Source organism: Terrapene carolina, unplaced genomic scaffold (genome assembly GCF_002925995.2).
Source record: "Terrapene carolina triunguis isolate 2854851 unplaced genomic scaffold, T_m_triunguis-2.0 Scaffold67, whole genome shotgun sequence".
NCBI classification, from domain to species: Eukaryota; Metazoa; Chordata; order Testudines; family Emydidae; genus Terrapene; species Terrapene triunguis.
In genome coordinates, this window is record NW_020664418.1 from 4,951,489 (window position 1) to 4,978,446 (window position 26,958).

Sequence of the window (26,958 nt, forward strand, 5' to 3'; positions counted from 1 at the left end):
ATCCTACTTTTTATACTTAATAAAATCACTTTTGTTTATTAATTAATCCAGAATAAGTGATTAATACCTGGGGGAGCAAACAGCTGTGCATATCTCTCTATCAGTGTTATAGAGGGCGGACAATTTATGAGTTTACCCTGTATAAGCTTTATACAGAGTAAAACAGATTTATTTGGGAGTTGGGTGTCTGGGTGCTGGAGACAGGAATACTTGGTGAGCTGTTTTCAGGTAAGTCTGCAGCTTTGGCGGCGTGGTTCAAACCCTGAGTCTGTGTTGCAGCAGGCTAGCATGTCTGGCTCAACAAGCCAGGGTTCTGGAGTCCCAAGCTGGCAAAGAAAACGGGCCCAGAGGTAGTTTTAGCACATCAGGTGACAGTCCCAAGGGGGTCTCTGTGACCGAACCCGTCACAAGCACAATGGTTAACTGCTTGTGATAAGGAGATCCCAAGCAGAGCAGATCAAAGGCAGAGTTGCTGGCATAGGCAGAGAGTCACAGAGGTATCTAACGCCAAGGAGGTCATGCGTACAAAGCCTTCCACCTCCAATGCTCACCCTGTAGTGCAATTGGCTCAGAATTTCCAGGCCAACGAAAACATTGTGATGGCTCCAGGAAAGCTGGGTAAATTGCAAGCTTCTTTATGCCGGAGTCAGGTTGCAGTTACACTAGGGAAAGAGCCCCTGAAAGCAGATTTGAGTTTAACAAGGAGAAACCCTCCAAACAGTGGACAGCCACAGAATTATTTCAGGGAAGTTCTAGCCTTTGTTAGACAGGAGGTCAGATGGTGCCCAGCCTTATTACACAGGAGGGCCACATAAACCTAAGCACAGCCTTATATGGGCCGAACAGATTCCTTATATTTTAATGAGATTTAGAGTCACCTGCATTGGTTTTTATTTTATGTTTAGCTTGTTTTGTATGTATTTAAATAGGTTGTTTCTATGTACAGTATAGTGTGCTGAAGCAGGCCACGGTCCTTATGAAAATGCTCTGGTGGGCTGTGTATGGCCCGTGAGGTGTAGATTGGGCACCCCTGGACTAGATGATCACAGTGTTCCTTTCTGGCCTTGGAATCTATGAATCCAACGGGAAGGTCTAAAGCACACAAGCGTAGGAATGGATGGAAACTCAGAGTTAATGGAACTCCAGGATAACCTTAACTCTGCTCCCAGAAACCTGCCTCCTTATGCACCAGCCACATAAGGAATACAAGTACTGCAGTGACTGTTGCTGACATTGCAGACTGGGGCACAATTCTAACTGCCTGTTGATGGGAGTTGGGTATCCAGTTTCCTTGGGTGCCTTTGAAAAGTCCAAATACCAGGGCTAACGACACCCACAGGCACAGGGAACCCAATCACCTTTCATGAGGGGACTCTATTGGGAAGGTGTGATGGGGGCTGGATAGCTCTTTGCAGGAGGCTGTTTGGCCAGGAAAGAAGCATGCCCCTGGGCAGTGATACATATAGAGCAAGTGGGTGGTGCACAAACTAGTATGGGGCGGCATATAGCAGGGGGAGATGTGGCTCTGATCACCCTCACTGAAGACGCATGGTGGGATGGCTGTATTATAATTAGGACCAGTATGGGGATGTTGAGTGGAATGCCCATTTAGAGAAGGGCTCCATAACACTTACGCCCGGGATAAGGGAACTCAGCAAAGGTTGAAAAGAAAATGATCGAAGTTTTCAGGTCAGAAAAGCCACTTAACTGAAGAGGTGACTCTGATAGTAACAAGTCACAAGTGTTCCACCAAACAGGTATTCCTTGTTAGGAGTCAGGTTAGAGTTCAGGTTTTGAATCAACTACCCCATCAATGCAGCAGAGGTACCTGTGCCCAGATGGAGAGAGTCCCCTGTCTTGCAGCAGTGTCATGGACCCACGGGCAGTTAGCAGGGTACTGGAGCAAGCCAGAAAGGGTTAACCATGAAACAAATGCTGCCTGAAGTCCCAAAAGCTGTGAGTAAAGAGGCATGTGTCAGCCTGCTGCCTGGCTAAAGATGAATCAGGAGCCTTTGTCTGAGGACACTAATGGGAAATGACAGGAGAGATGACATGCTGGGATGGCAGAATTATCAAATATGATTAGCTAGCACATACATTCACACAGGGAAAGCCATTAACCTCTGCAACCAGAGTAACTGCTCTCCTCCTCCAGCCCCTCCCCAAAGCCCTTCAGAGGGCGGTGGATCTACAATGCATAGATTATTGCCATGGGGCTTGTGATGGGACCGATATGATTTCTGCTCCCCTTAAGGAAGGAGATGAGATGCTGATAGTTGCACTGACCCTTATGTCCAGATCTGCCATATAGGGGAGGGGAAGATGCTGTTTTTCTCCCCCCCCCCCCCGCCCCTGTCTGGAACCAAAACAGAAAGTGCTTTTGATGAGTATGTTTCTGAAGGTCTAGGCACACAATCTCAAGCTGGATGGCTTCTGATTGGCAGCCCTGCTCACCCTCTGCACTGCAGCACTGAGACACTCCAAGTGCCGATGGACCATCCTATTCTCTTAACTCCACCTGTGCTGTGGAGGAGTTTGAGGTGGCCCTGATGATCTGCAGAAAGAAACAGCATTTGGGGCTTATGCAGAGGAACACAGTCATTTTGCTGCACACTGGATCTTCACAAGTGGGGGAGAAGATGTGCAGCAGGAAAGGAGAGTCAGAGTTTCTCATCAGGCAAGGCCACAGCCAGGATCCCCTAGGCAGGAACAAGGGCTCTGCACTTTCCTACAGTAAAACTTCAGGCACCAACCAAGGATGGGAGGGAATCTGCCTCAGGGGAGGGAGTCCTGTGATGGCAAGGGGGAGATAAAGCTGGTCTCCGCAGCCCAGAGATGCTCTAGAGGTGACCTTCAGCAATCATTGTGGTATTATTCTTCTGTCAGAGGTGGGTCAGAACCAAGGCGCAAGATCCAACCCCCCCAAATTTCTGACTGTTTCTAATTCAGATCTGAACACTGTTGCTTGAGTCCCTCCTGTTTACTTTGGGGTGGTGAAAGCTAGACTAGGGCGGTGGCTGTGGACAGTGTTAAGCTGTTCTCAAGGAAGCTGACTGCAGCTAGAGAAGACTAGGTTTTGCCATCAGCTCAGAAGATGACAGGCTATTGTTTATACCATGATTCAGCAGGGAGGCGAAAGCACCCCAGTCTAAGAACTGAGTCTGCTGGAAGGTCTAAGCTACCAGAGGAACCATACTCAAATCTGGAGCCAGGCAATGCATTACAATCATAAGGTTCCCAAGCTGGGCTGAGTTTTGAGCACCTGGCTGGTGGGATCAGGCAGTAGTGCATGAGCTGAAGCAGTGTGAAGCTGGGCCAGCATGCACCAAACAGAAGGCACTGCCAAAGCTACCACAAAGAGAGAGCATTTAGGGGCACAGCCTGGAATGAGAACTGCAACGTGGAATAGATGTATCATTCCAATCACAACAGAAAGGGGGCTGGCACCCCAGAGCCTAGCCCCCAAGTGAAATGAGTTTGACAGGTTTCACTCAGGCTCCTGTCCATGGATATCCCAAGGATCCCCACCCAGTTGGCAATGACTGTCTGTTCAGGAGATGTGGCTGATACTCATGGGAGAGGGGACTAGTGATCAGGACTGAGGTGTGCTGTTAGAGCTGTATGGGCATCATTTCAGACTTAGCTTTGATTAGTGCCCTAGTAAACTGCCAAGCAAAATGCCACCTACATGATTTCTCATTGCATGCGTATTTACAGCCCTGTGCTCTAACTCATGCCCTGCTTGGGCACTCAGGTTAAGTGATGGAAAGATATACAAAGTCTGATTAAAGGAAAAGGGGGGAATTCCCTTTGTGGATTCATTTTATAATTTGATTGCTAAGAGCAAGACCACGGCTGACAGGTGTGACTGACTTAGGGATTTGCACAGCCCTCACTGCCCTTCCCCCGCCCCTGCATGGTGGCACCTATTCCCGGCCCACTCCTCTCACTGCTGCCTGTAGTGAGGTACAGCAAACTCACAAGCCTACCCTCAAGACAGGCTCTTGAGTCCTGTCAATTCTATCCCTGACACTGATTGCACCCGAAATGAACACAGTCTCCAAGTCACCACTGAGAATCAAAGCAGCAAAACATAAGAAGGACCAGCCCTTTAATAAGCGTGTTGGCGGCTCTAAGGGTATGTCTACTCTGTAATGGAACACCTGCAGCAGGCCCATGTCAGCTGATTTGGGCTTATGGGGCTTGGCCTATGGGGCTGTAAAATTGCAGTGTTGGTGTTTGGGCTCAGGCTGGAACCTCAGCTCAGGAACCCCGCAAAGAGGGAGGGTCCCAGAGCCCAGGCCCCAGCCTGAGCCCAAACAACAACACTGCAATTTTATAGCTCCACGAGCTCAAGCCAGCTGACATGGACCAGCCATGGGTGTTTCATTGCAGTGTAGACAGACCCTAACTCCACTTCCTCCATGAGAAGGAAGAATTCTGTGACTCCATCCCCTTGGGAGGATCCCATGGCGGAAGAGAGGCAATCAGCAAGAGCCAGACCTCCAGCTGGGAGCAAAGTGCCTTGTGTAGTGCTGGGTGGAGAAAGGGTCATCCTGGTTTGGGAGGATTGCGAGATTCCAGAATTGGGTTGTGTTCCCATTTGGAACAAACATAAAACATTCAAAATTCTCTGCGAGACAGCTGCCCAGAGCCCTGACAGACCACAGGGGGAATGGGGAATGGGGGGGTGGGAGAGAGTTGGAAAGTGTGGGAGCCAGGCAAGAAGTGAGGAGCCTGGGAGCCCTTGCTCTTGGGCCATTTGCCTGATGGGCTGCTCCAGAGCTAGGGACCCTGGAAGCCCAGGTCGCTGAGAGCCACAGACCTGGCAGCTGAGATTCCCAGGGCTCTGGGCATCTGGCTCCATGGCAGCTCAACAGACCAGCTGTGGAGGAGCAGGGCAGGAAAGCAGGCTGACATCCAGGGCCGGCTTTAGGCCAATTCCACCAATTCCCCCGAATCGGGCCCCACGCCTAAGAGGGCCCCACACTCAGTGGCAGGGGCCGCCCAGAGTGGGGGACAAGTGGCAGAGAATCCCTTCCCTGGCTAGAGGCGCCTTTTTAATTTTTACTCACCTGGCGGTGCTCTGGGTCTTTGGCAGCGGGTCCTTCACTCACTCCAGGTCTTTAGCGGCACTTTGGCGGTGGGTCCTTCAGTGCCGCCGAAGACCTGGAGCGAGTGAAGGACCCACCGCCAAAGACTAGGAGCGCGTCCCGGTGAGTACAAGCCCCATGTGTTTTTTTTCACGTGTTTGTTTTTTTTTTAGTCATCCCTGTCGGGGCCCCGTCGAAACTGTTGGAATTGGGCCCCGCACTTCCTAAAGCCGGCCCTGCTGACATCCATCAGAAGCCTGGCTGATTTCTCTCAGAATCCCACTGAACTTAGCCTGTTCCTATGGAACATTTCCATTTTGATGACTCGGCAGATTCCAGTGGAGAAAATGTTTCATCTAAATGTTTCTGACCAGCTCTAGGCTTAAGCTTTATCTAAAGGCCCTAGGTGATGAGTCAGAGCTGGTGAACCAGTCTTTCTAGGTGCTATAGGGCTCTCATCACTGTAGGATCTGAGCACCTCACACCCATTATTATCCTCATAGCCCTCCTGTGAGGAGGGAAGGATTATCCCCATCTCAGAGGTGGGGACCTGAGATACAGGGCAGAGTAAGGCCTTGCCCAATGTCACAGAGCAGGTTGGTGATTGAACCACTACTGCTATCAGTGAATGGAGTTACTTCTTTTGCTCAAGTGTTGGCCCGTGGGATCCAGGGGGCGAAGAGAGGCATTATAAGCCTAACTCTTACAGTGGTTCTCAAACTTTTTTTTCGTGGACCACTTGAAAATTGCTGAGGGTCTCGGCAGACCACTTAATGATCTTTCCAGCCAAAATGCCTGGGGCTGGACTCCCACTTAGGCATCATAATAAAGGCCACACTTTCACACTGCTTAGTCCCCAGCAGTTCCCATTGTGATGCTGATGAACAGATTGTCTAAAGGGTTCAGCGTATGGACCCAAAGAGTGAGATCTTCCTAAAATCTGGCCATGTATTTTTGGTGGCCAAAACTCACCAGCTGGAAACTAATAATAATTTGGGGAAGGGGAAGGAAGATACAGACGAAAGTTCTGGTTTTCTTCCTTGTGTGATTAATGCTGTTAAATAAATGTATTTAGACATCTGGCAAGGAGGGCTGCAATACATATACATACCCACCAGCTGGGCCTTAATTCCAGCTCCTGCCAGACAAGGCTCAGTCAAGGGGAGATGCAGGAATTAGGTTGCAGCACAGTAAAAAGGCTGGGGACAAAGGGAGACAAGGAAAAAGGGAGGAACAAATGCTTTACTAGCACAGATTCCATTTCTAAACTCCAGGCAGCACTACCTTTGGCACCAGCTCCGTGCAGCAATCCATGTAAGACAATCCATGTAGTATCTTTAGTACTGCAGCACATGGCTCCCTTCTCCATTCTGGCAGGAGCAGGAATGCTTAAAGACACATTGGCCCCCTACCTGGGGATATCCTTGGTTGGTGACTCGGAGAACATCGAACGCCACCATGGAGGGGTCTGGAAACGTGATGGTGGTTAAATCAATCGCAGGAGAGGCAGAGGGCCGCATCTTCATGGCTTTTCTGTGATGGGAGGGAAAGAGTGGTCAGGTATTTTGCGAGACATTTAAAGATGGTAGGTGACTGCTCTGTATCCCTCGGTTTATCCACAAAGAGTGGACATGGACTAGTGGACTCTGCTGTACTCTGGCAGATAATATTCAAGGTGTGCCCAGCTTAGAAGTGAGTTAGTGCTTTCTTGGCAGGGTGTTACCTGTGAATGGAGTGCATGTAACATGCAGATTGTGGAAAGGCAATAAAATGTGAAGCCTTCACAGATATTTTCATAGTCAAAATAGAACCGTGCTTTAAATCCTGCTCAGGGGTGGCTCCAGGCACCAGCGCATCAAGTGCGTGCCTGGGGCGGCAAGCCGTGGGGGGGCAGCCTGCCGGTCACTGTGAGGGCGGCAGTCAGGCTGCCTTCGGCGGCATGCCTGAGGGAGGTCTGCTTTCGGCGGCAATTTGGTGGCGGGTACGCCGAAGGCGTGGGACTGGCGGACCTCCCGCAGGCATGCTGCCGAAGGCTGCCTGACTGCCATGCTTGGGGCAGCAAAATACATAGAGCCGCCCCTGCTCCTGCTCCTTCCATTCAAACCCTGGCTCCCCCCAGTAGAGTGTGTACAATACATATCCTGACACTTCCAGCACACCTCTGAAATATGTTCTTGTGCCCATGCTAGCAGCTGCTGGGCTCCTTTGTTCCTGTGTGATTGTCAGGGTGCCCCTTGCCCCCTACTCACCTATATGCATTAAAGTTGTTCACCACTCTGGCAATGGCTACGATAGGACCTTGGGGATCTGCTAGAGGATTCTTCATTCCCTGGAGGAAAACCTAAAAGCCAAGGAAAGAGCAAGGTTAATACCAAGCACCAGTGAGCGGACATGGCACCACCTTGGCGGAGGGACAAGGGCGCAGCCTAGGAACAGAATAATGCAGCCAGCCTAGCACAGACTGATCCTGGCACAGCTCAAAAGGGACAAAGCTCAGCCAGCCCTTGGGAATCATGAATTGTGCTACATCATGCTCAACAAGGCAGGGCTGGAGAAAGCTCTTTTTGGCAGGTATAAACTGTGAAATGAATTTGAGAATAGCTTGTTAGATTCCCACTGGCAGCTCTCTTTTTCCAAGCCCCTCTGCCCATCTCTGTCCTAGCTGAGTGCACAGTGAAGTGATACAGATAGCGTTGTGCCATCATGAGCACTTTCATGGCAAGAGGCTATCCTGTCCCGATTTCAGGATTATGATTTCACTGGCTTGCAGTGCATCAGCATTGCTGCATGCAGGGGCCAGCACTGGAACAGCAGGGGGTGCTACAGGGCAGGATGGACACACATGGGCTGAGCTGGACAGGAATGTAACAGCAGGGCTGGGTTGAGGGGCACAGGCAGAGTAGTGGGTGGGAAGCCTGCCCAGCACCCACCCACGCTCTACATGGCTCTTATAATGGCACATCACTTTCACGAGCACCCAATTCAGCCAGCAACTCAGCTGCTGGCTGCCATGCCCTGGCAACTCCCTGCAGGCATCTCCCCACAAGGTCTGCAGAGCAGACTGAGGACAAGGTGCATTGTACCAGTGACAGCCCCACTCCAGGGGATTAAATAACCCCACACTGAACCGCTCAGGCTTGGGCTCAGGTGTACTCTGCTATCTGCTCCCTACTGCCCTCAGGGCAGCCAGAAATGTTCACTCAACGCTGCTCTGCTCAGTCAGAACTTGCCAGAGAATGAAGGACCTGAAACCGAGGGCCTGCTCACAAGCCTCGGTTAAGAGCAGAAACAGACTCAGAAGGCATCAGAGGCAAGGAAATAGATTTGGAGACATATGAGCACTCATGAAAACAACAGTCCCACTGCAGGGTTCTAGAGCACAGTATAAAAATCTATATAGAATAGAATAGATCAGGTGAATTTGAAGAGCAGCTAGCCAAACACTCAAAAATGAACAGCAATTTTTTTTAAAATACATCAGAAGCAGAAAGCCTACTAAACAATGAGTGGGGCCACTGGACGATCAAGGTGCTAAAGGAGCACTCAAGGAAGACAAGGCTGTTGCAGAGAAGCTAAATGAATCCTTTGCATCAGTCTTCACTGCAGAGGATCTGAGGGAGATTCCCACACCTGAGCCATTCTTTTTATAGAATCATAGAAGATCAGGGTTGGAAGAGACCTCAGGAGGTCATCTAATCCAACCTCCCGCTCAAAGCAGGACCAACCCCAACTAAATCATCCCAGCCAGGGCTTTGTCAAGCTGGGCCTTAAAAACCTCTAAGGATGGAGATTCCACCATCTCCCTAGGTATTCCAGTGCTTCACCACCCTCCTAGTGAAATAGTTTTTCTTAATAGCCAACCTGCACCTCCCCCACTGCAACTTGAGACCATTGCTTCTTGTTCTGTTTAGGTGACAAATCTGAGGAACTATCCCAGAGTGAGGTGTCATTAGAGGAGGTTTTGGAACAAGCTGATAAATTAAACAGTAATAAGTAACCAGGACGAGATGGCATTCATCCAAGAGTTCTGAAGAGCTCTGGGTGTCCCTAAACTCTGACTGCCAGAAGCTGGGAGTGGACGACAAGGGATGGATCACTTGATGACTGCCTGTTCTGTTCATTCCCTCTGGGCATCCTGGCATTGGCCACTGTTGGAAGACAGGATACTGGGCTAGATGGACCATTGGTCTGACCTGTATGGCCGTTCTTATGTTTTTATGAGGGTGGAAGTGTGTTCCAGTGGTTAGGGCACTAGCCTAGTGCTTAGGAGACCTGCGCTCAATTTCTCCAGCCCCAACACTGTCAAAGGATGTGATTTCCAAATGGGCCATTGGGGAATATCCATGCTTCCTTTGGTAAGGCTTAAAGGGCTCCAATAAAATAAGCATCAAACCTAAATCTTTGACCAAAAACTCAAACTGAACTAAACTCAACATTAGGAAAACTTCAGTTAACTCCTTAAAAATGCCTTTTACTTATGTTATGTGCCTCTTATCTTCCAAGCTCTGGACAGGACCAGAGACACCAATACAGAATTCTATTTTATTCTATATAGGTTCTTATGCCACCCACATCACTGTAGCATCTGAGCACCTTGTATTAAGTGACGTGATTCACATCTGTCATGTGTCGTTTACTCTCCCGCATCCATTCCCCAGGGGGAGAACTTTGTGTGCAGAGGAGTGTTTTGTTTTGGTAGGGTTTTTATATTTGGACATGCCACTCTGTGTTTATACCAGAGCAGGCAAGAATGAAGATGTGCACCTGGTCCTTGAAGAGGAAGGTGGTGAGGTTTGTGCTGGTCCTTAGAAAGGCCTGTTCTCCAGGTATTTCTAGTTCAGCTGGAGAAAGGAAGAATGGTGATATATATGCTGCAGGCCACCCGCTAACTGCAGCCAACTCTCCTTGTGAAATCTCGGTCCCTCGGGAGGGCTCCCCGATGTTTATCAACTGTGTTATATTAGCTAGAAAGTCAGTGGTTATTAACAGGTCTCATTGAAAGATCAGATAGTTTGGAGAGAACTTAGATTTTAGGCATTCAGCTAAACCATACCTTATGAGGGTTGCTCATTGCTACTAACACACAGACACCTTGTTCCTATTGTGGGCCATGCTGGCATCCCCTCCTCAGCACCATCCATCCCTCTCCTATCTTCCTGGTACAGGCCTTACCTCCAAGCCGGTGTAATTCATTCCAACATAACGGGGGATGAGGCTGCCTTTACGAACAACCGTAGCATACAGACTTGTCCCCAAGGGGTCCTTCTTCCTCGGCTGTTTGAGGAGGAGACAAAACCACAGGATGGAATGAGTGCCAGACTATAAAACAAGAAGCGCTGTGTATATAAACAGTCTGGGCTGCGGTGTGGTGGCACAGAGCTGCCATAACTGACAATAAAGCAGCAAGTGATAATTAAAGCTCACTGTCCCCTGGAGCCTTTCCAATAAGATCAATATAATAAATCGTTCTGCTTTTGCATTTAAATATTTAATAATCTGCATACACAATGGCCTCTGACTTCCTGATCCTTCTTGGGGTGGCGGGAGGTGGGGGAGGGGATGGAGAAGAATGGAGAAGAAGAAACATACTTGTATTAGCTGAGAGGGGTGTGAATTTTTGGCTGGGGTAAAGTGAGTTTGTCAGGCCTCAGTTCCACCTAGAGTTACCTGTGAAACTTACTTAATTGGGACCTTCCTGCCAGTCGTTCAAACAATAAAGCATGGCACCCACATTATTCTGTGTTGTATTTTTCTGTGAGTCTGCAATGGGTCTGAAAACAGGAACAAGGCTCATTTGAGAGGAAAACAGGATGATCCCTTGACAGCCGTGTAAATATCTGATATTTCAGAGGATGCAACTTTAACTCACAAAAAATAGCTGAACAGCTCCTGTGCCAGGTTAGTCTTTCTGGAGCTGGGCGTCTTGTGGTTAGGGTGTAGGACAAGCGCAGTCCATCTGAGTGTCAGCCCCAGTTCTGATACTCACTAGCTATGTGACCTTGGGCAAGGTTATTTACTGTAATCTCTCTGGGCACATATACAGCAGAGCTACCTGGCGTGCTAGTTGCTGTGTGGCCCTCACAACAACCTTGTAGTACACCAGGCATTCACAAATGATCCCAGAAGTGCACAGGCAACGTCACCATCATGCATATTAGTCCCGCTTTGAGTAAGGCTAACCACTATGTGGCCTTTCTCTGTGCCAGTCCCTCACCAGGGTGAACAGAGATCGCTGGCATAACAGCCCCAGTGATGCAAACAGTCCTCTCACTGCTGCAATAAGTAATTTTTGTTAGCTCAGTTACTGCTGCCCTCACATGCTCAGTCCCTTAATTGCCCAATCTTCACAATAATCTAGCAACCCTCCTTATTCTTATTCGTGTACCTTCACTGGGAATTCTAACTGTATGTCCTCAACATCTCTGGTCCAAAAACAAATGCCCAGCAGGAAAGCACAGAAATTTGCCAAGGTACAGAAGTTGTTACCTTTATTTTAGCCCTTGAAATTTCAAAGGATGGATGCGCTACTGACATAGCTATTAACCTGAGTCTGATTTTCATTCTAGTGGATGCTAAGCACTGTGGAAATCCCAGAGCAGGTCTGGGGCAGGTTGAAACGTTCTAAAGATTCTGACAAACTTGAGATCCAGGAAAAGATAGTAAGGTCTTCTTGGCTATGCTAAGGGACTCAGACCAAGTGTTCCAATTCGAGGAGGAGGAAAACGAGGTCCCCTTTTGTCCCTGGAAGATACTAGCCCGACTGCCCTTGATTGTGTAAATGAATAACCCTACTTTGATACTGCAGCTGGCATGTGTGTGTGTTTGTGCATGTGTGTGTGTGTGACAAAGTACATCGAAAGAAAAGGTCTCAGCATAATGTGCAGATCAATCATGCTGTTCTTTAACAGCTATACCACAACAATTTACTCCTCCCTAAACTCCACCATAACTAATACAGGTCATTAATAAATCATGAGAAAAACCAATGCAGCAAACCATTCCCTATGTAATCTCACCACCACAGAGCACATAAAGGCACCTCCTGGCAGCACCTGCTAATAGTTATTACTCCATTGATACGCCCACCCTATTTCATGACAGCAAAGTCACTCATTATGCAAATTAGGATAATAGCATACGGAATAACGGTCACGGTTTTTCACACAGACAGAGAAATTCACTAACACAGCAATAAATGGCTCCTATTGCTGTTCAGTGGGGACAAAGTCCTGCTCTGCCACTCTTGAAAAATTCAGAGCTTTTAAAAATGCTCGTCATGCACTTTGTCTGGCCACTCTAAGTATGGGTCCTTCACCCAGCCCCCTTCTCCCCTCCCATACGCCCTCACCTGGCCCCCACCGCCTTTTCCACATGCCCCACTTAGGCCCTGCCTCCCCTCCTTTATGCCCCCACCCAGTCCCCCACTTCTCCTCCCTCATACCCTCACTCAGCCCCTTCTTCCCCCCCATCCCCATCTCCCTTCCCAATTGTGCATCCCTCACTACCTGTCCCATTCACCTGCATGCAGTCCTTGCCTCCCCTTCCACTCATAATTGTCTAACGTCCCTGTGACAGGTTCAGCAAGGGCTTACACGGAGAAGTAATATTAGAGAAACACTGTATTTTAGCTTTGTTTACAGCAACATATAAGCTGGAAACATGCAAAGGAGCCAACCACACAGAACCAGCTCTCAACAGATCCCCAGCGAGTTCTCTGTAAACCTGTTTGAGAACCTGTGTCTACAACACAGGAGACCTGGGTTCTAGTCTTGACTCTGCCATTGGTCTGCTGGGTGACCTTGGGCAACTAGTTCCCTTCTCTGTGCCTCAGTTTCCCTATCTGTAAAATCAGGATAAGGATGCTGACCTCCTCCATAAAGCTCTTTGAGATCTATTGATGAGAGCTAGGGATTATTTAATTAATATTTACAATGCCCTTTGGGGTCCTTGGAAGAACAGCACTAGGAAGGGGCAGAGTGCTGGGATTTGCTTGCACTGTTGTAAATCTCAGTCTCACCTGTGTTCTTGTCTCCCAGGAGGCCAAATTAGAAAGGGCACTTCAGAGTTTGACATCATTTTTCATTATTTCCTAACACACTCATTTCCAGGAGAAAAAAAACACATTATTTCTCTCTTCTAAAGAGGCCCCAGGGGCACTTTATTTGCTTGTCTCCTTTAGTGCATTCTCCAACTTGTGAGACTTTGAAAATCCTAAACTGTTTCCCAGTGGGGATTACAATGGTTACACAAGATTTCCTTTACCTGACCTCAGCCAACTCAAACTAAGCAAGTCTTGTGCAAGTCTGTTTGTTTAGAAGCCTGGAATTAGATAGCATGGGATGTGTGCAGCGTAAGTTTATGATTACTAATTTTTATTATTTATATTGCGGTAAGTCCCAGGAGCCCATCATGGACCAGGACCCCATTGTGCTAGGTGCTGCACAAACACAGAACAAAAGACAGTCTCTGCCCCAAAAAGCTGCCAATCTAAGTATAAGACAAGGGACAACAGGTGCAGACTGACAGAAAATCCAGACTGCCTGCCCGATGGACGAATGGATGGATGAAGTGGCAGTGAAACAATTTGACTCCCCCATACCCACATGTCTCAGGGTGCAAATTAGTTGGCCAATGCTCACCAGCACCAGTCTCAAGTGGTAGTGGTGAAACGATCGGAGGTACCTCACAGGAATCTTGTAGCTCACTAGCACCTCCTTGGTGATTTTGTCGGCCACAGTCAGGATCACAGCTGGAAGGGAAAGAGCAGAAATACACATAAGCAAGTACAATAAGGGACTTAGGGGAGGCTTAGAACTACTCCACATTGCTGACCAAGGCTGGTGTTTGAAGACAAGATGCCAGATTCACCCCAGGATCTGTCATCACTAGAGGAGGCAGCAGAAAGTCTGCCAGGATGTGGAGGGGTTGTGGTGTTGCAAGAAGCTGCAACCTCCTCTCCACCAAGAGGGGTGAAGGGGGCCAGCCCTGCTCCAAAAGGGGTGGTCAGGAAGGAAGGGGTGTATCCACGGGGGCTGGGAGATGTTCTGATTCTGTGCATCTCTGCAGCAGCCTTCACTAACCGGGCTCCTATAGAGCCCTGTCTGTAACCAACCAGCTCCCCACCCCCATCAGAAATCCCTGAGAGAGGTTGGCAGTGCCACCTTTCCCTTAGGGAGAACACCCCAAAGGCACTCAGGCCCAGACTGAGGCACTGGCTTTAATGGATCTAACCCCTGTGGGTTAAACAATATTGAGAAGGAACAAAGTCCATATTCCAGGTTTGTCAGAGAGGCCTGACACTGAAGCCCTTGAAAAGCTGGTACAAATGTGGTTTAGATTTTTTTTAAGAATATAGGATTTGCCTCGATCCATCCAATCTGCCTTCTTGTCTCTGGCAATGGCCAGTACTTAGTAGTTCAGGGAGAAGTGAGAAACTGCTATAATGCATGTAGACAACCATGAAGTCCTTTACGTGGGATGAGGGAGAATTCCTTCCTGACCCTCCCAAGTGATCAGCTTATACCTTGAAGCATGAGCTTTGATGACAATTATTATATGCTCCATGGCTGCAAACGTTTTGGTCTATGAGCTCTTTGGCCAGGCAAGAATAGCCAAATCCTAGCCTTTCTCCTCCATGCCTCCTGCACCAGCTCTACACCTGAGACTGGGAATGAAGCTGTTCTTCACTGGTTGAAGAACCCGCCATGATGGCCCTTTATACCTCCTCCATCCCCCATGTGAGGCTTCTTTATGCCACGATGTAAACCATAGTCAGGGCTGTTAAAGACATGTCACATGGGGTTTGTAATTGTGTTTTAACATGTGTCAGCTAACACAACGGTAAAGGCTAGTGTTGACAGAATGCAAACATTCACATCCCATCCACTCCAGAAATCACAAAGGGCGAGGGAGTTAAAGCCCAATGAAAAACTCCAGCACAGACAAGCTCTGTGTGATTAAAATAAATACATCGGAATGAGAGTCCAGTGTTGGCAATTCCTCCCTCTTCCCTGAGCATCCCTGGATTAGTTCAGCACCAGGAACAGCACCTCGCCATATGCATGACCCTGGGATGTCCTCAACATTTAACATCACCCAAAGCAGAGGGGCTGCTCCGTGCCCCATGGCAGAATACAAGCAGGCAGCCACGTAGTGGGTTCTGCCTGCCAATTGGAAGGGTTTTTGCACAGGCTTGGAGCAGACTGAAGCAGAGGTTGCTACTGATGGCTGGCAGAGGAACAAGCAATGAAAGTACACATCCAGTGGCCTCATACCCACCTGGCACTGGTGCATGGGAGCAGCTGCTGTTCCAACCTAACCTAAAGGACATGCAGCCTGTCCGCAGCATGGGGAGGTGGATTTTTCACCTTCAGTGCTGGAGTAGCAGCCCTTGGAATGAAGCCCTCTGTTTAGGCACATAACTGGTGCTGTTTGGGCAGCCACAGGCTCCCCTCACACCACCTCTCCAGTAGACCTCACCCCTGACCATCTCTGTGGCAGAGAGGGCAGTTCATTCCCCAGGCACATTTATCCCCTGGGCCTCTCCACTAGGATGCAAGGGCCTGATGTTATTCACTCCAGGGTGCTGAAGGAGTTAGCTGAAGAAATCTCAGAGCTTCTGGCAATAATATTTGCAAACTCAAGGATGACAGGAGAGGTCCCAGAACACTGGAGAAAGTGCCCATCTTTAAAAAGGGGGAAAAGGAGGAGCCAGGGAACGAACTATAGACCAGTCAGCCTGACCTCAATACCTGGGAAGCTACTAGAGCAATGTATAAAACATCCCATTTGCGAATACCTGGAGGATGGAGGGGTGATCATTACCAGGAAGCATGGATTTACTAAGAACAAATCATGCCAAACCAGCTTGATTTCCTTCTTTGGCAGGGTAACTGGTTTGGTGGATGGGGGAATGCGGTGGACATAATATACTTGGACTTCAGCAAGGCTTTTAACACAGTCCCACATGACATTCTGATAAGTAAGTTGGAGAAATGCGGGCTTGGCAGAATTACCATTAAATGGATACATAATTGATTAAACAACCACAAACCAAGAGTAACTATTAAAGGAATGATGTCAGAGTGGAAGGAGGTCTCAAGTGGGGTTCCATGAGAGGTCTAATGTGGGTCTGGTGTTATTTAACATCTTTATTAATGACCTGGCTGTCGGAATAGAGAGCATACTGATCAAATTTGCAGATGACACAAAGCTGGGGGGGTTGCCCATACTTTGGATGATAGAGCTAAAATTCAAAGGGATCTTGATAAATTGGAGAACTGGGCTATAGACAACAAAATGAAATTCACCAAAGACACATGTAAGGTGCTACACTTAGGGAAGAAAAACCAAATGCACAAATACAGGATGGGTGAAAACTGGCTTAGTGGCAGCACTGCTAAGAAGGATCTGGGAGTTGTGGTGGATCACAACGTCAACATGAATCAGCAATGTGATGCTGTTGCAAAAAAAGCAAATAAAATTTTCAGTTGCATTAACTGAGGCATAGCATGCAAGTCACGGGAGGTGATAGTACCACTCTACTCAGCTCTGGTTAGGCCTCAGCTGGAGTATTGTGTCCAATTTTGGTCACCAATGTATAGAAAGGATGCAGAAAAACTGGAAAGGATCAAAGGGGAGTGATAAAGATGATCAGAGGGATGGAACACAAGCCATATGAGCAAAGGCTGAAGGAACTGGGTATGTTCAGTTTGGAAAAGAGGAGATTAAGGGGGGATATGATAGCAGTCTTCAAATACTTGAAAGTCTGCCATAAAAAAGGTGGAGAAAAGTTGTTCTCTTTTACCACAGAGGGCAGGACAAGGGGCAATGGGTTCAAACTACAGCATAGCAGATGTAGACTTAAATCTGAGGAAAAACTTCCTAACTGTAAGCACAGTAGGACAGTGGAACAAACTGCCTAGGGAGGTCATGGAAGCTCTTTCGCTGGAGGGTTTCAAAAGGAGGCTGGGTAGCCATCTGTCTTGGATGGTTTAGACACAAATCCTGCATCTTGACTAGATGACCCTTGTGGTCCCTTCTGCCCCATGGTTCCATGATTCTCTGGTTATAACAGTACTGCTCCAGGGCCTTGCCTTGCACTTGTGCCTTTCACCTCGGATGTTCCCAAAGTGCTTTGCAGTTATACAGGGATCCCTCCATCAGCCACCCAGCTCCTACTTGGTAAGAGAAGCACGCCCCTTGCTGCATAGCTGGACTACAGTTTTACACATTGTTAGGAGGGGACTTGGTTGTGCCCAGAAAAGTAGGTACTTGCAGGGCTAGCAGGCAGTGTAGGGATGCAGAATGGAATTACTCACCCTGGAACTGGGTCAGGATTCCAGAGTCAACACCTCAACTCTTTGAAACAGCACTTGGGCGTATTTTAGGGTGATCAGTGCTCAGGGCCTGTTTTATGTCCCATCCAAAAGCCAGCACTTCAGACAGTACAATACCCCATTGGGGCACTGAACAATGCTGACTCAGAGGGAAGATAGCTATCAACACCACTTCTTGGTGGTTTCTAAAGCAGGCGTCTCCTCTGAGATCCTACCCAGTCCAGATCCTGTTTACAATGGACACCATGCTGGCTCCCAGCCCAGAGCAGGGATGGCTACAGGCCATTTCCCTTGAAAGCCCTGCTCTGGGGAGGCCATGCAAACTGAATCCCATCAGTCGCTAGGGAAGCATGAAGCTTGATAATGGCTTGGAGGATACAATACTTGCAGCCGGACCCCATTTCCTGCCCTAATGCACAAGTCAGGCCAAGCTCAGCTGCATTGTGAGAGCTCACTGACCTGATTAGACAGCTCTGAGGCAGGGGAGGCCCTCGCTTTGTGTCTCCATGAAAGAAACATGCCTCATTAACTCCCAGCTTTGTCTTCCTCTGGTAGGGCTCCTTTGTGCCTCAAGTCACTTGAAGGAGTGGAGAAGCCTGTTTGGCATGTTAGACCTGTCACCCGAAGAATGGAATCTTGCCTCCCCTATCATTAACTTGGCCTTGCTTTCTGCTCACCCCCATCATCACAGCAACAGCCTGCTGCCACTTTCCCTGAAGGGATAACCCCCCTCGCACATCCCTCTTCACCTTCCTTGATAAACCACTGATTTAACCCCTTCAGTGACCCCAGTTTAACCCTATGGTATCACAGCAATGTCTGGTGCCCCCAGAAGAACCAGAGGGAGAAAACCACAAACCTGACTCCTTTGTCAAAGGCAAATCAATGAAAACCACCCCACATCTTGTTATGTTGCCATTTACACTTAGCTCTCCCTACCACCAGCCTAATTACTGATTGCACTGATGGACAATTTAACTCTTCTCTCCCCAAGGCCCCAGTGCAGTGAAGCATTGAAGCACGTGCTTAAGTCCATCCCAGTTCAGCAAAGCACTTAACCTTAAGCATATGCCTAAAGTTAAGCACGTGCTGAAGTGCTTTGCCAAATAGGCATAGATTGCTGAATTGAGGCAATAGAGTCTCCTCTCTCCCTGCCTTTCCATCCTCTGACTGGAGTTATAAGTTTTTCTGCTGTTACTTTTAAAAGACAGCTCAATATATATGCAGATTGTTTTTCTCAGAGACCTTTGTGGAAAGAGAAAGGACTTGCCATTTAAGCTGTAAGTGGTAAAACACTCTGTCCCACATTGAAGCCAATCTGTTCCACTAGTCATCTTTGATATCGGATCACACTCCACCCCTTGGTGAGCCCTCAGAGTGCAAACAGGATGGTAAATGAGGTGACTACTCCAGTGCTTACTTTGTAATGAAAGAGGTGTTGGGGCTCAAGCAATTATTTTACATTCATAACTGATGCAGCAAACCCAGAGGTGCCGGACTATGAACTGCCAAGCCTAGAGGTGCCGGGGCTCAGGCCTGGCAAGCCGCGGCACAAATTAAGCACTGGACTCCTCATATCTTGGGTAGAAGAGAGGCAAGAACCCAGCCACAGAGGAAAAGAAAGAGAATAGAAGGCTGAGAAAACAGAAAATACTTTAAATCATGGCAAAATAGTTTACTCTAGTGTATGTTCATTACAATTTGATCCTGCAGGGTGCTGAACACTCTGACCCCAACGTAACAAAGCACTTGAGCACATGCTGAACTGGAAGCATGCAAATAGCCTCACTGAAGTCACTAGAATTATTCGTGTGCTTTACTGGATCAAGCCTTCTAAAACAGCAACTCACCGAGTTCCTACCTGCACATGCACACACCTCCCTGAGGGTTGGGGCTGGATGTGGAAGGTATTGGTTTGAGCTGCCTTCTTTGATGACAGCTGCTTTTTGTAGAGCAGAGTGGTTGACCTGGCTACTTGACTGTATCATTTTAAAGTGATGGCAGGGCTTTAGGAAGGGTGCATCTTCATGTGTTTTATCTAACTAGCTATCCAACCACCCACCCACCTCTGGAACAGCACTTCTTATCAGCTATGTCTACACGTGGAGCTGGAGGGCAAATCCCAGCTCAAGGAGTGGAGCGGCAGGATGGGCTAACTGCCCTGAGTACATAGACATTCCCAAACATAGCATGCATTTGAAGTGGCTAGCTCATCCCACCACTCATGCTGCCGTGGCTACACTCTATTTTAAGAGACTAGCACTATCAGAGCTCGCACAGTCTGTCTCCTCCAGCTGGGAATCACACCCCTAGCTCCAAGTGTAGATATGCTCCAGGAGTTTTGCTTGAGAAAGATCTGCAGGACTGGGCTCAGGATAGCCTGCAAACAGAGCGCAATCAGATTTGTTAAACAGAAGTCCTTGGTTGCTAAAGTTATTGCATTTCCACGGGGAGCTCCTTGCAGGTATGAGTCCAAAGGTTCCATTTTTTCTCCAATGGGAGCAAATTCAGTTGCCAACACCAGTATCTCTGAGGCTAGAGACTTGTGACTGGGATGGAAGACAAAACTCAAGAGCAGGGAACAGATCCTCAGCACCCAAGAGGGTGTGGTGCTCTGAGTCATTTAAAAGTAATTTTGAAAAACGATTTGAAAACCCAGAGCTTAACAAGTCACCATCACATAAACTAGGATAAGATGAGAGGAAGAAAGGCCCAAGGGTTAGGGGGAGAGCCTGGGAGTTGAGAGCTGGGTTGAATTCCCTGCTCTGCCACAGACTCCCCTGTGGGACCCTGGGTGCCTCAATTCCCACTGTGTACAATGGAGATAACAGCACAGCCCTGCCATATTCAGCTATTGGGAGGATAAAAACATTGAAGATGGGGAGTTGCTCAGAAACTAAGACGAGGGGGTACAGAAGTACCAACGATAGATAAGAAGGATAATTACACTCCCCACAAATGGTTCAAAATTAATCCAATCAGGGGATTATAAATACCTCTCCTTTCTAAGTGGGATAATACACATCTAGGAAGCACTGCAAGACAGAAATGTATCAGGACTACGATTCTTGTGCATTCTTGCCTTATACCTTGACGGGGCTTGGTCCTGCAAGGTGCTGAACACTCAACCAGCAAAGCCCAGGCTTAAATTTAAGCACATATATAATCCCATTAATGCCAATGGGGCTACTGATGTGCTTAGTGTTGGGCACAAGCTTAAATGCTTTGCTGGATCAGGTCAGAGTGCTCTGCACCTTTCACAGTTAAGCCCTCACTGCACACCTCAGCAGTACTGCTCTCTCACTGTATACAAGTGTATGTGGCTCTTTAAATGGGAGTGACTGTTTTGTATCAAAACCTGTAGCCATGTTGTCACTCCAGGGTCACTTCAAGGGGTATGATTTTGAGGGCCGGTGTTTAGTGCTTTCTGAAAAGCAGATCCCTTGAAGGTATCCCAAAAACAGAGCCACCCAAAATGACGAGTCACTTGAAGATATTGACCTTGTGCCCTAATCCTGCAATGGGCACTTGCACACACTGGTGTTTGCTCCTATGGAGCTCAGTAGAGGATTGAGGCCTTGCACTGCCTCTTATCTGAAACAGGATCATGTGGGCTACAATATTTTTAAGCAGTATTGTCCTTGCTGGGGCAATAGGTTTTGGTAGAAAAAAACCCTAATAATTTGACTGGCCAGTGACTAAGATAGGGTCATACATACCCACATTTAGAGGCTTTAAAGCCAGTAAAGGCTTATTCCTGACATCAACCAAACATCATCAAACCAACCCAACAACCCAAACAGCAATAGTTTTATGCTATATATCTCATCTCCAAGCATATATAGATATAGTTACACACAAAGAGTGCCAGATCCTCAGCTGGTGTCACTCCACTGAAGTCAGCAGAATTATGTTGATTTTCACCAGAGGAGGATCTGGCAGCTATTTTAGTCTCTCTTTGCACCCCCATTTCCTGTTAGCCTAAGGCAGTTAAGTACAGTAAGTACATCAAATGTTTTTCATTTCACTTAAGCAGCAGCATTAATAGAATTACATGTAATGCTATGACTAATTTCCACTCGGGCTCAGCATTCATTTTGCAAGCATCTGATTTTAATCTAATCACAAACTCTAATGCCATTAACATTATTATAACTGTATACTTAACTACATTGTGATTGGAACAATCAAGCCACAAGGCTTAACCATCACTGCAGCAGGGAAGCTTCTAATTAGTAATGATTGAAAAATAATCAGGCATGCTGTGGAACAGAATTGAGGGGGACTGGCAAAGCTGTGGTGGGTGCTGAGATTGGAACCATACCAGGTCAGGATTCAGGTACACTGACATTGCTGTGTGCAGAGCTAGGAATGGATTAGCAGGTATGCTGCAGATCCACAGGAATGGATTTCCACAGCTATGGGGGACTCCCAGAACACTGTTTCATAATAGGACTGAAGTGCGTTGGCAGAGCTATTCATGGGCCCATTTACAGGGGCTGATTTTCAGAGGCGCGGAACTTCCACAGCTCTCATTGACTTCAACTGGAGTTGTGGGTGCTCAGCATTTTTAAAAATCAGACCCAGACCTGAATGAGGACCCAGAACTACAACAGAAGATTGTGGCAAGTCAGCATTGAGCAGTGTTAGCAGGGCTGGGTGAGGGAGACAGGGGTGGAGTAGGAGGATGAGTACACAGTTTATGGTGCACTGTGGGAATTCAGAGGAAAGTGTGCATAATATGCCTGAACCCTATTTGGCTTTACCCACTACTATCAATGTGCTACTTGCACTACAAGTGTGGATGCAATAATAACATAAGTCCAAATGGTAAGGGATGCAACTCTATGCTCTGGGTGTCCCTAGACCTCTGCCTGTCAGAAGCTGGGTCTGGATGACAGGAATCACTCAGTAACTGCCCTGTTCTGTTCATTCCCTCTGAAGCACCTGGCATTGGCCACTGTTGGAAGACAGGATACTGGGCTAAATGGACCATTGGTCTGACCCAGTATGGCCGTTCTTATGTTCTTAAGCACACCATCCTGATTCTTTCCAAAACCAGAATATAAAACTGTATTGAACTTCTGTCTTGTAGGGCACTGTATTGGGGCTCAGGAGACATGGGTTCTATTTCCATGGTTACCACTGGCATGCTGGGTGCCCTTAGGCAAATCACGTCACAGCTCTGTGCCTCAGTTTCCCCATCTGTAAAATGGGGATCAAGAGACTGACCTCCTTTGTAAAGTACTTTGAGATCTATTGATGAAAAGTTCTATATGAGAGCTTAACTTTGCAACCGTATGTCCTGGGTGGAATTTCTTCCTGTCCCTAGCTGATGATCAGCTCATGCCCTGAAACATAAGGATAGTTAACAATTGTATACATAGCTACACTTAAGGGGCCTGATTCCTAAGTGCCTTGCTTTGGGAAGTCATTAGCAAATGTGCAGTGGGATGGTTCTGAGCTGGTCGCATTAGCACAGGTGTAAGTGACTGGAGAATCAGGCCATCTCACTGATATTCACCTTTCCCTCACCACTACCCACTATTCAGCTCTCTTCAGAAACCATACCTTCATGGCCTGCATCTTCTGCATCAATCTCCATGGTCACCTTCTCCTCCCAGGTCGGAGAGTGCGTAGGCTCAGAGGACACATGAGTCACCCCCTGGGCTTCCCATTTCTTCTCAACATCTGAGCTGCTTTTACTAAGAAAGAAGAAGAAAAAACAACCACTCAGCGTAACAGCAGGGGTACATCCACCTCGACATGCACAAAGCCTTGCAGTGAACTGAAGACATCAGAGGAACGAACACCCCTTCCCTTCATGCCCAAGTCAGAGACCTAATGACTTATATTCATATGGCCTGTTCAGCTCAAAGCATCCCAAAGTGTATTACTGACTACAGGCCAAACTTATGCCTGGTATAACTCCACTAAAGTTAATGAATGAATCTGACAGGGTGTGTATATAAGGTTCATTTCCTCAATCTGCAAAATGCAGCCACCTCTGAGATGGAGCACAGCAGCAGTTTAACAGTGCATAGCAACACTACACATGTAGGTGATGAAGTGAAGAACTTTTCCAAATGAAACCTGAAGGGGGATTTTAAATAATCCAGAATGCAATTACTACTGAGGGACATTTGCTAGCACTCCTAATCTTGCAGTGAGAGCCCTGGGATACTGAATGACCACAAAATCCATGGGATATGTGACTAACCACAAAAGACCCAGAGTTCTGTTTTAAATCTGTAGCTGTAGTGTTATAGCATAGACCCTTAATACAGAGACAGAAGGGGTTCTTCTGTTGCTCTAGTAAATCCACTGCTCAGAGAGGTAGTAGCTAGATGAATGGAAGAATTATTCTGTCAAACTGGTGGTGTCTACATTGGCACTTAGGTTAGCTCACTACACTGCACAGGGCATGCCATTTTCCACATCACTGAACAACGTAGTGAAACCGACGTAACTTTGTAATGTAGCCAGCCCTGAGATAGTTTAACTGTAACCAGCACCCTCTAACCTCAGGCTGAAGGACTTGTTCCATGCTTGCTACCTGCTGAGGCACCAAAACACTTCCTGTTGGACTTTTCCAGTTCTCGCAGGTCTTCCCTAACAGAGCGAAGTGAAAGAGGAGGTTCATGCCAGAGCAACATATACTGTCCACATCTAAAAAGGCCACAACAGATCTAGCCATCATGAAGTTACAAAGAACAAACAAGTCCTGATTATAAACCCTTTAAAACATCTGGTTCAGCACAACAGCAGAGAAGTTCTGCTGCCATTTAAAATCCCACACGAGAGCAGACTGGGACATTGAGCTTTTCACCCTTAGGCCACCGATTCAGATCCAGCCTAGGTTGCTGGTGAATAAAAGACACAGGCCTCAATCCTGCCTTGACTTGCTTACTGGCCATCTCATGAGGATCTGAGTTGTTAGACTCAGAATGTGTCGGCATGTTAATGGAGGATGGAATCCAGCTCACTTTCCCATATCAGAACTGGCTCTGCTGGACTGACAGCAAAGCCAGAAGATGGAAGTCTAAGAAGCACATGGTGCAGATCTGCACAGTAAAATAAATCTACTAGAATAATAAAAACAGTGATTTGTGAATAATTTATATTTGATAACTGAGGGGAAAATGTGCTGGATAAATTGTTTACAAGTAATTCAAGCAGCTCTCAGGGTGAACAGTTTTCTGACCATGCCCATGCTGTACATTTCCCCCCTAACATTTCAACACAGCAGGGTCATTGAGTTACCAATGACAGGAATAGATTTGCCATGCCGATACTAAAATAGATTTAATAAAACAGCAGAGCCCTCTGAGATGAAAGCTTGCCAAGGGCATATACTACAGTGGGAGGGATAGCTCAGTGGTTTGAGCATTGCCTTGCTAAACCCAGGGTTGTGAGTTCAATCCTTAAGGGAGCCATTTAGGGATCTGGGGCAAAAAACTGCCTGGGGATTGGTCCTACTTTGAGCAGGGGGATGGAGTAGATGATCTCCTGAGGTCCCTTCCAACCCTGATATTCTATCATGAAGATCAGTTGGGGTGCAATAGGGTTTATCTTCTAGCAGGTTTCTGTAGTGTGTTGGTATCAGGGTTGAACAAAAAATTCCTAAAAATAATTTATTACAATAATTTAACCATTTTTCCCCAATAAAGAAAGAGGAACAGCAAGTTTGGCTTGGGACAGAGGTAAATTTGGTTCTAATGACCTTTTGCTTTTCTCTGGTGCCATCTAACTCAAAGTGCACTATCAACAATAATTAACGTTACAAGACCCCTGTGGTTCCTAAGTAGTATTATACCTGTTGCATAGATGGAGAAACTGAGGCACAGCAAGGGGAAATGAGTCACACGAGCTAGGATTAGAATTTAGCTCTTTTTTTCCCATTCTTAGTCCAGTAACTTGATCACTAGATCCTGTTTCTTCTTCTAAAAGGTATATATATATACCTTATAGATTTTCAGGCCTGGTAGGCAGTCTTCTCCCAATGAGGGACAACAACTAAGTTTAGTTTGACATCACGTGCCTGTTCCAATTTGAGAAGGATTAGAAATGGTACCATTCCTGCTCCCCTTGCCAGCAACACTTCCAGTCATTCCCACACTCTCTGTCCCTCATCCATAGCAGCAAAAATACAAGGATCACAAATAGGTGATGGGATCACACATAGGTGATGCAAGGATTGAGGATTAATGCAAGGATCATGCCTTAATAAGGATGCTCTTGCCCATCCCACGCACAATATTTGTATAGCAATAGCGCCCAGGGGCCCCAGGAATGGACCAGGGCCCCACTGTGCTAGGTGCTGTAGAAACAAGACCCTTGCACCATGATTCTTTAGCTTTGGATGGTGCAGGGCAGGAGAAGGTCAGCACAGAGATTGCCAAGCACTGTTCACTTTAAAGCTTCCTCCTCCACTCAAGAGTGTAGCAAGGAGCTGTGCTGAGCTTTCAGTTAGGCCTTATGTAATACCAGATACATGGCAGTAATCCCCACTAAATCGCAAACATCTACCCACTAAACCTGAGGTGTTTTGGAAAGACAAATGGAGCCTACTTTCTGACAAGGATCCCTTAAGCCTTCCTAATGCATTGAGAGAGGCAAGCAAATTTCAATGCCCCCTTTCTTCCCTTCCTGCTCCTGCCTCCCCCTGTCCCTCATTAGGGCCAGTTTGATAATCCCCTCCATGGCTGCCTGGACAAGGTCCCTCTGGGGATCAGCACTAAATGGGGCAGTTTCTTAGGGTCACATGTACAGAAATCACCTCTCTTCCCCACTTGCCTCCCCTCCAAATGGATTAGAGTCAGACTCCCTTCCCCCACCCGAGACAGAGCAGGAGGCTAAGCCATTCCTGCTAATCCAGTGGTTCTCAAACTTTTGTACTGGTGACCCCTTTCACATAGCAAGCCTCTGAGTGTGACCCCCCCCCCCTAATAAATTAAAAACACTTTTTTATATACTTAACACCATTATAAATGCTGGAGGCAAAGTGGGGTTTAGGGTGGAGGCTGGCAGCTTGCGACCTCCCAGGTAATAACCTTGTGACCCCCTCAGGGATCCCAACCCTCAGTTTGAGAACCCCTGTACTAATTGAATGGGGAAGGGGAGCTGCCTTCGTGCCTGGCCTACAGACGTCTGAGGGTTTCCTGACACTTGGTCAGATTTGATTCCTGGAGCTGACGGTGTGAGTTAAAAGACTTCACCCCAGTAAGAAAAAGTTTAATCAGTGTGATGTTGTGTGCTGCACCAGAGCATGAACATTGACAGGGCCGGGCGGCCGGAGCCCCGGGGGGAGGGCGGCGAGCCCCGGCGGGGGCTCTGCTCTCCCCCCGGTGGCCGGGGGGAGGGCGCCGGGGGGGAGGGCGGCGAGCCCCGGCGGGGGCTCCGTTCTCCCCCTGGCGGCCGGGGGGAGGGCGCCAGGGGGGAGGGTGGCCGGAGCCCCGGGGGGAGGGCGGCGAGCCTCGGCGGGGGCTCGGCTCTCCCCCCGGCGGCCAGAGCGCCGGGGGCAGGGC

At 47.8% G+C, this 26,958-nt stretch overlaps 1 protein-coding gene across 1 annotated transcript in view; it reads right to left on the reverse strand.

Annotated features, from left to right (window-relative positions):
* Positions 1 to 26,958, reverse strand: part of CCDC33 (coiled-coil domain containing 33) — a 230,733-nt gene that overhangs the window by 169,045 nt on the left and 34,730 nt on the right. Inside the window, exons 3-7 of the mRNA XM_026648566.1 lie at positions 23,003 to 23,136; positions 13,733 to 13,842; positions 10,266 to 10,367; positions 7,343 to 7,434; positions 6,506 to 6,626 (exon numbers count right to left, since the gene is read on the reverse strand). Of these exons, the coding sequence (XP_026504351.1) occupies positions 6,506 to 6,626; positions 7,343 to 7,434; positions 10,266 to 10,367; positions 13,733 to 13,842; positions 23,003 to 23,136 (559 nt within the window). The remainder of the gene's footprint in view (positions 1 to 6,505; positions 6,627 to 7,342; positions 7,435 to 10,265; positions 10,368 to 13,732; positions 13,843 to 23,002; positions 23,137 to 26,958) is intronic.